Raw genomic sequence first — 17,790 nt, 5'->3', positions numbered from 1 at the left:
AACGGAGAGCCTCACCTACACAAAATATTCTTTAAAAGAGATGTCTTTATTTTCAACTGTGCATACAGTCACTGCAAGCCCACAAAAATCAGTATGGCCAACGTTTCGCACTGGCGTCAGTGCTTAGCCATGCACAGTTGAAAATAAAGACATCTCTTTTAAAGAAAATTTTGGAGTGCGGCTGTCCAGCCTTTGTTCTTTTGTTTTTTTGCTATTACCGCATTGCCAGCACCCTGGTGGTTCAACAACCCCTGATCATCACGAGGCTCACCTGGAGCGGTGAGAATTCTGTCTGTGTGTCTACACAAAATATTGCACCCGGTGTCCTGAAGGACACGGAGTGCCTGTGGGGTATAAGGGAGGCGGCAGCAACTAGGCCCACAACCCTCACTACCTCTGTCTAGTGTAAATTAGTATCACAAAGTATAACAAAACCAACAGGGTAAAATACATGCTCAGCCCTACTGGCTGAATGATGAAAAGAAGCTAAATTAAAGTTTTACACCCGACCAGGATAAAAACTAAAAATAATGTACAACGGGCAACTAGTGGAATTAAGGCAATTAAATTGGAGTAAAGGGCCCATTCAGAGTGAGCACGTGGAAGCAAACAGCAAATCTAAACTACATGCTATAAGCAGTAAGCCTATATGCTATAGGGTATACACTATGTATATATCCCCCTCCATAAGTCTCCCCACCCCCAAAACTACGTATCAAGGTACAATATTAAATTAGCAGTCTATATGCTAGTATAAATGACCCTGCCAGTATGTCCGATCCCTTAGAGAGGATCTTCCGATTCCTGAAAGGAGAGAATAGGTGTAAGGTCATCAGGTGGGGATTAGCAAAATAGTCCTCGGGCAGACCCCGCCGTGTGTACCTCATCGAGGCTGTAATAAGCTGCGTTCATAAGCAGGGGCAATGAGCCACGTCCAGGGCAGGATTAATCTGGTGGTGGAAAGTTCGCCAACCAAGTTTTGCTTTCATGAAGCTTTAAGTGTTCCATGAGTTGGCTTATGGCAACAGGCAGGGGTGACCAAGGATGGGTACATCTGTAAGGAGGTATCGGATCAGGTTCCACGGTTCTTGAGTGCGGCAGTCTGTAACCTATGAGGGGGTGTCAGCGAGGTTTGGGAACCGAGGGAAGGGGATGAGGGAATGGGCTCACTCAGTACTCATGGGGCTGAAGAAATAAAGTCACTCACCCCCAAATTCTCTCCAGGGCCTCGGCGTGGCGATTTGGAGTGCCAGCTTTTGATCCTCCTCCTCGGCTATGTTTAGCCTTTTTTGCAAGCCTCTTGTCCGGTGTGGATTGCGGTGATTCAGGAGGGCTGCGATCAGGGAGGGGGTGCAGGAACTCTGAGTACCAATCCGGCAGAGCAGTCGGGCCGAGGCCCAAAGCTTCACAGAACTCGGGTAGGTCCGCAGGCACTCTGAGAGTGTGTTGATGGCCGTTGAGGGTTACGTTCAGGGCGAAAGGAAAGCGCCAGGTGTACCTGATGTCCTTGTCCCTCAGTTTGTCCAGAAAAGGCCTTAGCGCCCTCCTGTTTCGTAATATGGGGGACAGGTCCTGGAATAGGTAGGATGTTGGCACCATTGAAAACGAGGTGGTCATTCCTCCGGGCCTTGCGCATAATGTCCTCCTTGAGCCCAAAACTTTCAAGGCAACATATTACATCCCTCGGCGGGGCAGTATCGGGGCCCCTAGGCCTGAGAGCCCTATGTGCCCTCACAAAAGTAATTTCAGAGTCTTCCTGCCGTTCTAGGAGGGTATTGAAGACGCTGCGCAGGGTAGTGACAATTTGGGCTGAGTCCACCGACTCTGGTATCCCCCTCACCCGTATATTACACCTCCTACCTCTATTATCGAGGTCCTCCAGGTGGCGATTCATGTCGATGAAGTGGTGTGCATGGACCGTTGTTGTCTTTTCAATTTTCTGGATGGCTCTGTCCCTGTGTTTCCCAGCCGTCTCCGTGGCGGCCATCTTCTCGTTCAGTACCAAGCATGCTGGGTCTTAAGGTCAGTTATGGCCGCCGAGAATGCAGCCTTGATGTCTGCCCGCAATGACAGGACATATCCGCAGCTGTAAGGGGACGGTCTGTTCCGGATCTGTTTTGGCCGAGCACTCCGAGGCCGATTGGGGAGTCATCACTGTATTCCTCTCCTCGTGGCGACTCGGCGCCATCTTAGCCCGAGACATAGCGCCGCGGCTCGTCACCCTTGGTTTAAAGAGCTCTTCTATATTCTGGCCGAATAGGACACGGAGCGCCGCGGCGTGAGCGCGTGTGTGGGGTGGTGTGGAGTTTTTTGCCCGGCATCTGAAAGCTGTTGGTCGGGTGAAAAGCTGCCAGAGGCTGAGCGTGCTGAGGAGCTCCTTCAATGTGCGACCATTCTCGCCGCGCCAAGCCACGCCCCCCTGTCATTTATATATATTGCTTCATTTTGGTTGCTTAATGTGGCAGACCATATACTCTTCCATGAGTTCATGTCTTCCCCGATATACTTGTTTTGTTTTCCATTTGTTTTTTGTCTCTGTGATTGTACGAATGATTGTTCTGTACCTTTTATACCCCCTTTTTTTTTCTTTGAAAATAAAAATCTTTGAAAGTAAAAATAGAGGGAACAATCACCTCTAGGCACTTGCCTAATGAAAACATTTGCCCTAGACATTTAGATGGTTATTAGAGATGGGTGCATCACAAATCTATTTGCTTCATCTAAATATATAAATGCAGAGCTGGTCTTTAGAGAAAGATATAAAAATGGAAATGAACAGTGTTTGTATTATTGTATTAACTAGTGTTTCACTAGTACCTAGTGGGAGCATTTCTAGCTAATAATCCTCGAGCATCCATCAATATTTTTGGTGTCGTTTGTTTTGTTTTTGACTATAGAGAAGCATACATTCCATGCCCAACTCATTGTGTGTTATTCTGCATCGGTCAGAAAAATCTACATAAAACATTCAGGCTAATTGGCATTTTATGGATTGTTGAGTCTCACAGAGATTTAGCCGTGGTTCACATTGATGCTACTTTGAAATTGTGCTACTTCCATTGAAGTAGCATGATTTCAAAGCAGCAGGTCAGCACCATTTTAGGTGCTACCTGGCTGACATCTGTGTCACTTTATGCACAGATGTCTATTAAAGAAAAAACGAAAAATCGCCAGAAGTAGTGCAGGGACTACTTTTGCAAATCAACACCACAAAGTCGGTGTTGCATTGTTTGGAACAATGCCATTGACGGCAATAGGCTGCAAATTGCCAAGCGATTTGACCTGTCAAATCGCATGCCAAAGCACTCCAATGTGAACGAGGGGTTACACATGTTTAATTACCTGAAGGACTGCTTGCACAGAAAAAGAAAAAAAAAAGTTACATACCAGCTCATAGAAGGTGTCATCTTTTGGAGTAACAAATGGAAGCTTTGTATCACCAATCCGTTCAAGAAGCTTTTGCCTCTATGAGAAAACATATTAAGTTCACTAAACATACTTAGAAACAAAGAAGAATCGACAACCAGTGATTTTCTGTGCATATCATATTTATATTACATGACACAATATATAAATTATTTGCAGTAGCATGTTTTAACTACATCACAAAGCCATTTGTTCACATCTTTTGTAAAATAGAAAGTTTTATTTAAAGGAAACCTGTTTGAGAGAAATGCGTAGGCCGCCTTTGCTTATCTCATACATTGCCAATGGCTTAACCACTTGACAACCGGGCCTATTTTGGCACTTCTCTCCTTCATGTAAAAATCACAAATTTATTTGCTAGAAAATTAATCAGAACCGCCAAACATTATATATTTTTTTTTTTAGCAGACACCCTAGGGAATAAAATGGCGGTCATTTCAACTTTTTTTCTCGCACAGTATTTGCGCAAATCATTTTTCTAACTCCTTTTTTTGGGGAAAAAAAAACGTTTCATGAATTAAAAAATAACAAAACAGTAAAGTTAGCCCAATTTTTTTGTATAATGTGAAAGATGATATTACGGCGAGTAAATAGATACCTAACATGTCACGCTTTAAAATTGCACCCACTCATGGAATGGCGCCAAACTTCGGTACTTAAAAATCTCCATAGACAACGCTTTAACATTTTTTACAGGTTACTATTTTCGAGTTACAGAGGAGGTCTAGTGCTATAAATGTTGCACACACTCTAACGCACGCGACGATACCTCACATGTGGGGTTTGAACGGCTTTTACATATGTGGGAAAAACTTGCATGCGTGTTCGCTTCTGCGCGCGAGCTACCGGGGATAGGGGCGTTTAAATATATATATATATATATATATATATATATATATATATATATATATTTTACTTATTTTTTTTATTTTTACACTTTATTTTTTATTTTTATTTTGATCACTTTTATTCCTATTACAAGGAATGTAAACATCCCTTGTAATAGGAATCAGTGTGACAGGTCCTCTTTATGCAGAGATGTGGGGTCAATAAGACCCCACATCTCTTCTCCAGGCTTACAAGTATGAAATCGGTGAAAAAACATTCACCAATCTCACACCGACAGCAGCGATTGCGGCTTTGTTTACTTCCGGGTACTGGCGTGACGTCATAACGTCGCGCCCGGCCCTCCGACGGTCATGTTTCCCCAGCCAGTGCCGGCCGATTCGCTCTCGGGCCCCCGATGGCACAGGAAAGCCTGGAGAAGCACCGTATGGCGGCGGGAGGGGGGACGTCCCCTCCCGCTGCCTATAAGAACGAACAAGTGTTGGAACTGCCGCTTTGATCGTTATTATTGTGCACAGAATCGCCGGCTGAAGACAGTGATATCTGAATGATGCCTGTAGCTGCCCCCATCATTCAGATATCACCGCACAAATTCAAGGACGTAATTTGACGTTCGGCAGTTGTAAAGTGGTTAAAATGATACTAAACAGAGATGTGTTAATTGCCATAATTCATTCATATAAATCATGTCACTGTATTTTATTTTTATTTTTTTATCCTCCAAGTACCATTTTCCTGCAGTACTGTTGTGTGGTCACGTGATCTTTCCCTGTTCTTTGGCATCTGTAGGGAAAGATCCATGGGAGGGGCTTATATTACTCTGCTGATCTATGCTCTCTATAGTGTGAGTCTGTGTCTTGCCAGCCCCGATTGCTGCTGTGCCAGTCGCATGACAAAAAAAAAACAAAAAAACTTAAAGACCAATTAAAATTGAATTGTAAAAACATCAAATAACTCTTTTACAGCTCCTTTTAAATCGTTATCAAACTTTCAGATGTGTAGTTTTTGTGCATTAATATGGCGTACAGCAGGGGTCCCCAATCCCCTGGACCGATACTGGTCCGCAGCCTGTTGTTGAGAGGGCTGCCGTCACAGCAGGAGGTGAGTTATGTCACAGACAGCAGGCCATTTAGCAGCCTGCGTGTGTTCTCTCACGTCTCCCGGCTGGCTAATGATGTCAGCCTCTTAGCAAGGAAGGGGGCGGGAGCAGCTGCAGTTCAGGACAGAGAGTGAGACTTTCCATAATAACAAGCGGGTAATCAGAAGCTGGCTCTCTGTCCCGATCTGCAGCTGCTTGTGCTAATAGGCTAAAATCAGCGCCCAGTTGTGAAACATGAGCGAGTACACACAGGATGCTAACTGCCTCTGCCCTGCCAAATGTAAGACACTGCATGGGAGGCAGGGTTTAAAATGGGCACTGTGCAGGGAGGACTGTGATGGTGTGTGAGGGGGGGGGGGGGCATGGCTGCAGTGAAGACTGTGATGAGGGCTATGACTGCAGGGAGGACTGTAATGGGGGGCCATGACTGCAGGGAGGACTGTAATGGGTGGCTATGACTGCAGGGAGGACTGTAATGGGCCCCCCGTGAAAAAAATGGCTACACCAGTGGCTAACACCTGATTGCAAGGCTCTTTTTATTTATTTTTTACTTTACAGGTAAAAACAATGTATTGCATATATTTAATACTGATGTATATTAAAACTAAGCTTCATAGTGAATATAATCAATCAGCATACTATATCTTCCAATAGGAGAACATGGAGGAGAAGGGTGTGCCATTTACCGCTGGTATACATCCACCTGTGTGTCTATATAGTCATGTGGGCTGCACAAAGAAGAGCTTAGAAAGGGAACTGAATCATAGGCATGCTCAGTAGAGGACAACAGCTGATCTACAAAATCTCAGTCTATAATGGGGAGAAGATGGGAGGGACAGCTGAAGGCAGGATCAACCAGGCATATTTCACTCTACACAAAACAAATGCTGAAGTGGCTTTGAGTCTTGACACTGTTATATAGCATGTAATGAGAGTTCTTCGTAATCTGAGTTTAATGACACTTTAAATAATTTCTAGATCACTGGCCTTTCTAGATCACTAACCCAGACTAGGAGCTTTAACTTCAGTGACTGCATACTTTTTATGGGTCAGTAAATCTTAAAGTGGATGTAAATTCTATTTATTGACTTATTTTTTTCAGTATGTTTGCCACCATCAGTTTTCTTAAGCACACCTTTTATTTTCTTACCTGAATATCCTGCCAGTAAAAGCATGTTCTATTGCTGGATGAGAACACTAAGCCCCTGTCTCAAAATCAGCAGCATGTCCGTATGTTGTGGTGCACATTTGGTTAGTTGATAGACCAAATGATTTAGCTTAACTGCAGGCTAATGATGCTGGCAATTGTGAGGCAGTGGTTAGCCTGCAATAGGAAGTGTTATTACTGGCAGTTCAGGAGACAAAGTGCATCAAGTGAATGTATACAAAATCACCACACTGTACATATTGTTCACAGAGGTGTTCGGGAGTGATTTGACCAGAACCGCCAAACATAACACACAACAGACCTACAAAAAAAGAGTGTCAGACAGAACAGCGTGGGATAGCGCTAAACTGTCAGTACTGATGGAAAGGAAACGCAGAGGTAAGTCTATACAGTATACTAGCCCTAGGGCTGCAACAAATGATTATTTTCACTATATAAACTCATTGGACAGACAATTCAAGGTCTCCAGACCACTATCACCCTTTGAAACACTATGCACAAAGCAATCCCTGTAAAGACACTTAATCTCCACTATGCATTCTCTTTTATTCTTGGATATCCCTTCAAACACCGGTCGGGCCTGCAAATTATGGGAAAAACAACCTTTTCATATCCATATCACAGAAGGATTGGGAGCAAGTCTATTCTAACATCCACAAAGGATCAGTTAACATTTCCACACAGGAAAATGGCTACAAAATCCAATCATGGTTGGTACCGCACCCCTTCCATCATCCACAAATTCAATTTGGACATCCCACCCCCTCTTACACCCCCCCCCCCCCTAAACATCATAAATACCTTTTCTTATAATACACACACTACCTCCCAGATACCTAAACATCCTCCTAGTTACACAGAAATCCATGCTCTGAATCTGATCGTGAACCCTCCACCTAACCAGATACCTCACTGATACTTCCAGACTTCACCAACACATTTCCATCTCTACATAACTCATATTCCACTCTCAAGGTTATAAACCGCATAAGCCAGTTCAAGTTAAAATGTCGAAATTTGACACAATAAGCCATTGTCCCTTGCCAGTGTCTCAGGTGTGAATAGGGAACAAGTGTGTTAAATTTGCAGTTTTCACTCTCACTCTCTCATACTGGTCACTGGAATTTCAACATGGCACCTCATGGCAAAGAACTCTCTGAGGATCTAAAAAATTAAATAAAAAAAAAAACTTTTGCTCTACATAAAGATGGCCTAGGCTATAAGAAGATTGCCAAAACCCTGAAACTGAGGTGCAGCATGGTGGCCAAGACCATACAGCGGTTTAACAGGACAGGTTCCACTCACAAAGGCCTCGCCATGGTCAATCAAAGAAGATGAGTGCATGTGCTCAGCATCATATCCAGAGTTTGTATTTGGGAAATATATGTATGAGTGCTGCCAGCATTGCTTCAGAAGTTGAAGGGGTGGGGGGGTCAGCCTGTCAGTGCTCAGACCATACGCTACACACTGCATCAAATTGGTCTGCATGGCTGCCGTCCCAAAAAGGCAGCTTCTTCTAAAGATGATGCACAAGACAGCCCATGACCAGTTTGCTGAAGACAAGCAGACTAAGGACATGGATTACTGGAACCATGTCCTGATGAAACCAAGATAAACATATTTGGTTCAGATGTGTCAAACGTCTGTGGCGGCAACCAGGTGAGGAGTACAAAAACAAGTGTGTCTTGCTTACAGCCAAGCATGGTAATTGGAGTGTCATGGTCTGGGGCACTGGCAGAGCACTTTCAAGTGTAGTCGCTGTAGATCTGAGGGGGACATGCAAAGACAATAAAAAGCAGCATTTTAGCTTCCACATGATTGGATGATAAAATCAGCAGAGTGCCCCCTCATTTCAAAGTGCCCTCGCATTTCAGAGCTTCCCCTCAGATATACAGTGACTGCACTTTAAAGTGCACGTGCCTTTCGTAAACAACCCCCAATGCAGAAAATTGTGATATGTTTAAGGTGTGGTCACATGAAAATATATAATACACAATTTACAAAAATGTGAGGAGTGTAATCACTCTGGTGAGATAAATGTATGTATTATATATATATATATATATATATATATATAATATATAACACACATACATACATACATACATACATATATTGTGGCAGAGCGAGGCTCTGTCCCAAGAGAACTAGTGTTAAAATGGACACCGGGTATGCACATTTGCTGGGTGCAACTCTACAGAGCATACATGTGGACTAGAGAAGACTGCTGGTGCAGCTTTCTCCAGGTTTTGGTACTCTGTCATGGGGCTCTGTAGTTTGGAGATTCCACAGTGTCTGGGGTGGGACAGAATCTCCAACCCATACTTTGTTAATTACCAGCAGGGTGTGTGCTCAGGTGAGAACAGCCCTTATAATGAGAGTGTGCTAAGATCCCATCTCTCCCAGTTGGAGACAGCTCCTGGAAGAGACAGGAGGTCTCCAGAAGTCAGAGAGGCTGTAGGAGACAGCCAGAAAGTTGGTAACTACAAGAGACAGAGCTATAGACGCTGAAGGGAATTGGCCTATGTTGAGGAATCCGCAGGTCTGGGTGACCAGGATAACGTGCAGAAGTACTGCTACAGAGAGCCAGATGGGCTAGAATTTTATGTTTGCATTTGATGGAGAAGAACCCCCTGCGTGGGAAACCTTTGATTGTACTTTAATTTTTGCCTATATATATAATTTGTTAAAATTCAGTATTAGGCAATACAGTTTTCTCCAGTTTTTATATATATATATATATATATATATATATATATATATATATATATATATATATATATATATATATATATATATATATATATTAAACTAGCTTAGCATTGTGAAAATGAATTCAACACAAACAAGTATGTGTATGTATCAAAATCAAAATGAAATGTTTTAAAAACTAAAAAAAAAACTCTTATTAAATGCCATGAAAGGAACACATAGATATATTGAAAATGTTACACAATTTCACTAACTCAGATTAATGTGTGAGAAAGGCATTTAACTTGTGTGAAGATAAACTCTGGTCATCTATTACCAAACTCATCCAAGAACTGTTCACACAACATTGCCTCCCTATAATAAACAACTCTATAGCCCCATTCCCACACCATCATGCATATGCACCGAGTACTTAGCAGATATTATTGAGGCCATTCAAGCACAATGGCACTTAACCTTTTGAGCTCCAATGGGAAGTAATATGCTTACAAGTTCAGTAGATACATATAGTCCCAAAAGTCACAAGTCATTTGAATTAGGAGTCAGAATTGTAGAATTTAGATTACACTAATTTCTGATGAGACATTGAGAGAAAGCTTCACTTTACAAAGAATACTTAATCACATGCAAGGAAAAAACAAACACCATGTTTGCTTGAACATAATTGGATGATAAAAATCAGCAGAGCTTCCCCTTAGATTTAGTGCAACTGCACTTGCAGTGCACAGTACATTTGCCTTAGGCAAACCAACCTCATTCACTATTGACATGCTTATCCGGGCATCTTTTTTTTTTTTATGCTGTAATAAATACAGAGATTTGTAGATTTAGCTAAAAGATGGACTCAAGCCTCCCATTAAAAAGAAAACAAGTTGGAAATTTAGATGATTTGGGGAAAATGTCTCTATTATGACAAGATGCACTGGCCTCAATCGGCAAAGCAAAGATGGTTTTAGGGGTGCAATAGACATTAAATAGCAAATATGATTATTTCAACTACCCTGGATATGTTTGCATGCTAAAAAATGGTCTCCCATTAGCCAAATGGTTTTATTTATTTTTTCCACAGGAAAAATAAGTAAAATAAATAAGACAAACAAAAACTATAGTACATAAATTCATAAGATACAAAACACAAATACAAAAGAACAAAACATAAAACACACAGAACTATCCAAATACAGCCCCCATCCAAAGTAAAAATAAAAATTGTGATTGCATTGTCATGCATTTTTAATGTTTTTCAACACACATTGTTCACACTTGTTGACAATTTTGATGCATTGTTATGTGTTTTTCATGTTGGCCAATTTAAAGACAAAAAAAAAAAAAAAAATACCACTGATTTCTATTGGTCTTAAAGCACATTAAAGTGAAAAAAAAAGAAGAGCTGGAGCATTTCACATCTATGTGTGCTATGAACAGGCTTTATCTATAATATAGACTTTGATGACAAATGTTGTTAGCCTGTTCTGACATGCACACCATAATGTCAACGTGTGAACAGGGCCCAACAGATGCATTTTGTGTCACAATTCCCCATAATGGGCAGGGTGGAAGTATTCTTTATACTTTAAATCCAATTACTATCTACCAGGAAATAGTAGTTATGTTACTGTATTATCCATTATAAGGTCTAGTCCTTATCCAATGTAACTGTATTATGCACAATAAAAAATAAAAAATAAACAAGATAAAAAAAAAAAAAAGGCTCTGCCTAATCATGTGAGCATCTTCATGACAATCTAGCAGACCAAACAAGCACCAGCGGGCCACAAAGCAATCACAAAAGTTTGTAAAAATATACAACCACAAGTGACTAGATAAGGGTTTCTCCAGCTTTCCCACTGGATAATAAATACTGTACCTAAGGAAAAATGTCAAAATATATTCAGATCTTTTATCATTTGCTAAAACAAAACAAAGAGACCTGGCCTTTTAAGGTCAGCCTAAGCTAAAACTTAGACTGCCAGAAATGCATAGAAAGAGTAGAATTACAGTGTCACAGCTAATACATGGATATGTTTAAACAGTAGTTGGGTAGCTAGTTGTCTGTTAAGTGAAGCAAAGCACAGAACTAATGTCCACCTTTGCCCTACCTTATTTGTCACAGAATGTAATGTTTGTCACGAACCTCTACACCTTTGGTGTTTGTAAGCACTGTAGTTAGCAAAGCCTTGTGCTAATTATTACACCAAATCAGCTCCATTAACAGGCCAGTGGCTGTGTGAAGGGCATGTTGCTGAAGCCTTAAATGCCTCTCAGAATGAAAATGAATACATTAGCTTATGCCCTTTGTTCAATAAAACAAATGTCTTGATGGGAGGAAAAACAAGTACATAGGAATGTATACTCAATAAAAGCAGTAGGGCATGTTTGTAAGGACATCTAGAGGATTTAGTTAGACTGCATGCATTCTGATAAAAAAAAAAAAAAAAAAAAAGCGCAATCCTCTTGTGGATTTTAGCCACCCTTTTAGTCAACCTCATTGTACAGTTCTGCCTGTTACCATTTGCACTAATGCTTGTATGTGAAATCCTCTCAAACACATTGCTAGAGATTGCATAAGAGACAATTGCATGGAGAACGAACGATTCATGGATATACTCTGGAGGATATTTGTCAGTCTTGCCCTAGACTGCCACACATAAACCCCCCCCCCCCCCCGTTTCACTCTCTTGCCTCTCTCTCTCTATCTTTTTCATTCCTCTAAGCCATTTCTTCTTCCGTCTCTACTACTAATGCCGCGTACACGCGGTCGTTTTTTGTGATGAAATAAAACAACATTTTTAAAAACATCATTAAAATAATCGAGTGTGTGGGCTTCACATCGTTTTTTGTCTTCATTTTTTTATGTTGTTTTTCAAAATGTCATTTTTTGTGTCATAAAAAATTATCGTATATGGGATAAAAACGACATTTTTAAACAATGTTTTAAACCCCGCCATGGCTCAGAAGCAAGTTATGAGACGGGGAGCTTGAATGGAACAGAGTGCCGTCGTAAGTGTTGTACGTAACCGCACTTTGCTAGAGCATTTCAGAAAATGATGGTGTGTGGGCAACGTCGTTTTTTATGATGAAGTTAAAAAAAATGTTGTTTTTTTTTTTTTCATGATGAAAAAACGTTGTTTTATTTTCATCACAAAATTGACCGTGTGTACGCGGCATTAGGTGATTTGTGTTGCACTTCTGGGATATCCCTGTTTTTGGTTCTTCCCGAGAAGCATATCTTGCCTTTGTGTTTGTCCATCTGTTTTATTATCTCAAGGGTCATCCAGGACAAAATGTATATCTAGCCCTGTTTTAGAGATGGAATGTGTGTTACCTACACTTGTCTAACCAATTGTGGTATATTAAGCTGGAGACAAACTAACCTACCATCCATGAATGGATTTCTTTGTCTATCGTTGCAGCTCCACCGATTCATGGGTCTTATTGCCTTGTGCACACGACCATTTTTCTTGGCCGGAGAAAAAAACAAAGTTTTCCCTGACATGATTCCTCTCCAGCCTGACTTCCATACACATAGATCATGCAAAAAAACATCCGACCAAAGTGTGGTGACGTACAACACGTACAACACGTACAACTAGACTATAAATGGGAAGTTCCTTTTAAATGGTGCCACCCTTTGGGCTTCTTTTGGGCTGCATACTTGATTCTGAGCATGCACTTTTTTACCCCTCGAAAAAGCATACACACGACCGTTTTTCGGGATGAGAAAAAGAGTGATGGGAAACACAAAAAAAAGAGAGAGCTTCTTTCAATTTTTTGGTCGAGAGAAAACTGCTAGGGAGCATACACATGACCAATATAAAAAATGCAGTTTTCTTGTCGTGAAAGGCATTAGTGTACCATTACAGATTTTCCTGTATGCCCCTTTGGTTTTTTGCACTAAGGGGTTATCCGGTTGGACCTTAACATCGAAAAATTAGGAAATAATTAAATAAAAATAAAGTAATTTTTGAGGAATTGTATACACTGTGTACAGAAAACACCTGTACAATATACCCCTACAATATAATTGTTATTAAAAACTAAAATTACTTAACACACTGCTATAGAAAATACATGTGTATTACTAATTTGAACACAAATACAGTTATTCTTTATTTATTTTTATTATCACATGCATGTTTTATAGATCAAATGACCTAAAGGGCTGGTTCACTGCTGTGATGTCAGACACCATATGTGATTTGCAGCACATGCTGTTCACATCACATGTGATTCCTGTGCGATGTGATAAATACAATTTATGGAAAAAACATACATACAATGAAGGAGTGGACACGTACCAGGATGCATTTATGTGTTGTTCTTCAATCACAGGAAACAAATCCGGTTGCATTTCATGTTACAAACACGGTTTATCAACTGAGAAATGTGAAACACTTCAGTCTGTTCCTGCAAGCTGTGGTTATATAAAAGAAAACATATCTGCATCCAGGTTTGCTGTATTATTTCATCTGTAAGTCAAACTTTACAGAAGCAAGCTTGTACCTGGAGCACCTGGAGGTTGTTGATGAGTTGCGAGATATGAACCCACCCTGCAGCTTTATTAGCATACATGAAAAAATTATAGTTTTGCTTTAAACAATATTCTCCATTTCCGCTGCTCTGGTAATGATGTCCTGCACTAACTTATGATTTGCAGCAATGTTTCCTGGCCTTTCGTTGACGAACAGCAGACACGGACATATTGCTCAGCAAATTTCACCTTTTGAGATAAGGAGATTAGTAGGTGGTCAAACCTATGCAAGGGTAATACCCAATAGACAGAATTCAGTCTAGCTTCAATTAGTAAGATCGTTAAGGAACAGTCACTTGCCTGATCTTCTTTTTAGGGGCCTTTCTTTCCCATTTGATTAAATAGAGTTCCAAAATACATGAGGGTTACCCCTGCAGGCCTTTTATCTCTTTTCCATGAGACACAATCATGGGCCAGATTCACAGTGAGAGATACAACGGCGGTATCTCTGTTTCTATCTATGTGACTGATTCATAGCAATCAGTTACGCATAGATAGCCAGAAGATCCGACAGGTGTAATTGTTTTTCACTGTCGGATCTTAGATGCAACCGCTGCCGCCGCTGGGGGGAGGTGTAGTTTGACGTCGTAAACCAGCGTCGGGTATGCAAATTAGGAGTTACGGCGATTCACGACGGATTTTCGCGTTCGCTACGTCGCGCTAGTCTAGTTTTTCGTCGCAAAGTTAGTCGTCGTTTTAGGTCCCCTAACTTTAGTCAGCAAGCGTATTAGCTGTCTAAAGTATGGCCGTCGTTCCCGCGTCGAAATTTAAAAATCAACGTCGTTTTGCGTAAGCCGTCTGGGAATACGGAATACGCTACGCGCGTCGCCGTTCGAAAAAAATGATGTCACGCGCGCCAATGCACGACGGGAGTTCGGAAACGGAGCATGCGCGGTAGGTCGGCACAGGAGCGCACCTAATTTAAATGGCACACGCCCTTTTAAATTGGCCCGCCTTGCGCCGGAGGCCGCCGGCGTAGGTTATCATCGCAAGTGCTTGGTGAATCAGGCACTTGCGATGAAAAATTGCGGCGGTGTAACGTATCTACGATACGTTACGCCGCCACTCTTCTATGTGAATCTGGCCCTCAATGTCTATAATTTAAGCCTTTGTCCATTGCTCCAGACAGTCTCACAGGCACAATCTGCACACCTTGAAGATACCTGAATACTGAGGTCAAGCCCTCCTCTGTTCCTCAGTTGTAGTCTTCAAACTCTAGGCTACTGTTTAACACAAAGCTTGGACACAGCTGCACAGTGGGCTGGTTGACTGTAAACCATGGACTCACGGCTGGAGGCTTCTTTCCTCCTAGGACTCTACAAAGCATCTGGGCTTTAGGACTTGCCAATTCTGGTGAAAACTGCAAAAGCCAAATGAACAGACATCCTGGAAGCCCTTCAACCTGCATAGCTGGGAACCCTTCAGTGGCAACAGTCTCTTCTGACACTGCCACCAGGTGCAGCACTGTCAGGAATTGTAAAAGTGCAAAGATAAATATTTATGATAAATGCATAATAGAGTGTTAAATTAAGGCCATATTCACACCAGCGATTAATCGGTAGGAACACAAATTGTCTCTGGACAGCCGCACTCTGACTAAGCACTAGTTTCAGTGCGAAACACGTCAGGAGTTGGGTTTTATTTTACTTTGCTGTGACTTTGTGGTGCTGTCCTTCTTTCAATAAAGGCTACAATCTGTTCAGAGTGTGGCTGTCCATAGATCATTTGTGTTCCTGTTTTGCTAAGTGCATTGCCTGCACCTGAGTTGTCTGCAGTGGTGGATGTTCGTCTGGGTTCCCACCTGGAGCGGCTATTCCCTTTCCCCCAGCGATAAATTGGTGTTGCAAAGTGTAGCGGCAGAAATGTTTTGTTGACAACTGCAGAGTGCACCCACCGGTCCTGATCACTATAATTACAGGTCTCAGGCAGCAACAGCTATTTGTGTCTCTCCGCACAGCCAATTACCTGCAGTGACTGATGTTGAACACCCTTAATCCATGGCTGTAAACTAAAGATACCTGCCAAACAATAGTAAAGTCAGGCGCTGTTCTTATGTAAAATAGTAAGTGTAGACCATACCATGTGTTCAATAATTAACCCCTCATCCAAATAATGCTCAAATAACTCACTATTAGTAATGACATGTGACCATTAGAATCAAACAATAAGTAAATAACATGCATAATACACAAATATATAAAAAAATACAAATGATGTAATACTGCACTCACAAATGTATACAAAGTATATCCCAAAAATATTCAATTCAGAGTTGAGATAATCAATTCCAAAATTAAGTCCATTGTGATGTTCAATTAGTCTTTATAGCCCATCAACCATACTGTGTTAAAAAAAAGAAATCCTAATAAATTGAATAGAGCTCTTCTCCCAAAACAAACAGGTGCTTTTGGGAGAAGAGCACAAATCAATTACTCAGTATTTCATTTTTTACACAGTATGGTGGATGGGCTATAAAGACTGATTGAACATCACAGTGGACTTCATTTCGTAATTGATTATCTCAATCCTGAATTGAAAACATCACACTAAATATACACACCCTGTATAATAATATACACTATAATAAAAAAAAAAAATATATATATATCTTTGTATACATTTCTGCATTGGTTGTGGCACATGCAAAATTATGTGATTTGTATTTTTTTAATTCATCCATCAATGTATTTTTTTATATATCCATATACTATTGTGCATGTTATTTACTTATAAATACAAAATAATATTGCGCAAACCACTAGATGTCGTGGGTCAGGCTGCCAGCATAACAAAGTGGATACTTCGTGAAAATAGTGTGAAAAAAATGTAGCGCCCGAAGTGAAAGAAAAAAAAAAATAATAATATATAATAAAAACCCCTTAAAAGGATTCTGATATAGTGAATATGACAGTCAAATGATCTGCATCATCAACGCTCAAAAGTTACGCGCCATTCGGACTTAACGTTGAATGGGACGTAAATGCGTTTATAAATCAGTCCTGATTGGGACAATCATTAGGGCACACATTTATACATCAGTAGTACCCATCTATTCCAGTTGGTGTCTTACCCTCACAATTGATGTATATACATAATGTGTAGTTCCAATATATGTATTCACTTTAATGGGCTACTTTGCTTATATGTACATGATTGCTTTCTCTTATCTATAGATGCATATTTATATGTAATTTTTTGAGGTTTTAATTTAATCCACCTCCGTGTAAGCCAATTTCATTCCCATATTTTGTCTTATATATTTGAATTAGGATCCATTGGTTCACATATTTTCTAGCCTGTGAGGATGATCTGGAATGATCTCTTTTTTTGCCCCCTTATGGAGTAAGTGTCCTCCGATAGCATACGAATGATTCAGCTTGACCCTATTCCTGCAGTATATGCTGTTCGAAAAGGGGACTTCCTGGAACGCACATTGAAGCGCAAGCGCTGACGTGCTGACGCTTCTTGCACGTGGGAAGTCTGATGAACGATGCGGACTGGATGACACACCTCCGTATCTGTACCATTTCTATTGGTGGAGAGGGGAGAGACCTGGAAACCCACACAGCCTTTTAACCACTATGGAACGCAGCGCTGACGTTCTGACGTCACTGCGCTGTTGTGTATAATTGTCTGATATCCATTGGAGAACTCAGCTTTTTACTTTACCCTATCCGCTGGGAGGATAGTGAAAGGCACTCAAATAGTCCTATCAGCGTCTGCTTATGACCACTTCCGGTCCTTGCAACGCATAACGAGACACTGGGAATATATGTATGGAACGCACGCCATCGCAGCGCGATAGTTCTATCGCAACTCCACTGCTGACTTATTGGAACTCTCCTATACCTATCCAAGGTGGGAGTACTTGCTGTTATTTTTTTCAGTTTGCTGTGGTTTTTATCATTGACTTTTTAGTTTGCTGCTTTTTTATTTGAAGTGTGGCTTTGCCAGCCTTTCACTATTTTATTTTGATTCTTGCCACATGTGTGCAATTTGGAATTTTTA

At 41.0% G+C, this 17,790-nt stretch overlaps 1 protein-coding gene across 1 annotated transcript in view; it reads right to left on the bottom strand.

Annotated features, from left to right (window-relative positions):
• FTO (FTO alpha-ketoglutarate dependent dioxygenase) overlaps positions 1-17,790 on the bottom strand; it is a 611,902-nt gene that overhangs the window by 510,754 nt on the left and 83,358 nt on the right. The window contains exon 2 of the mRNA XM_040328738.1: positions 3,388-3,465. Coding sequence (XP_040184672.1) covers positions 3,388-3,465 — 78 coding nt within the window. The remainder of the gene's footprint in view (positions 1-3,387; positions 3,466-17,790) is intronic.

Source organism: Rana temporaria, chromosome 11 (assembly GCF_905171775.1).
Source record: "Rana temporaria chromosome 11, aRanTem1.1, whole genome shotgun sequence".
Taxonomy (NCBI): Eukaryota; Metazoa; Chordata; class Amphibia; order Anura; family Ranidae; genus Rana; species Rana temporaria.
The sequence above is the reverse complement of the archived record's forward strand: the minus strand, read 5'-3'. Positions and strand labels throughout refer to the sequence as shown.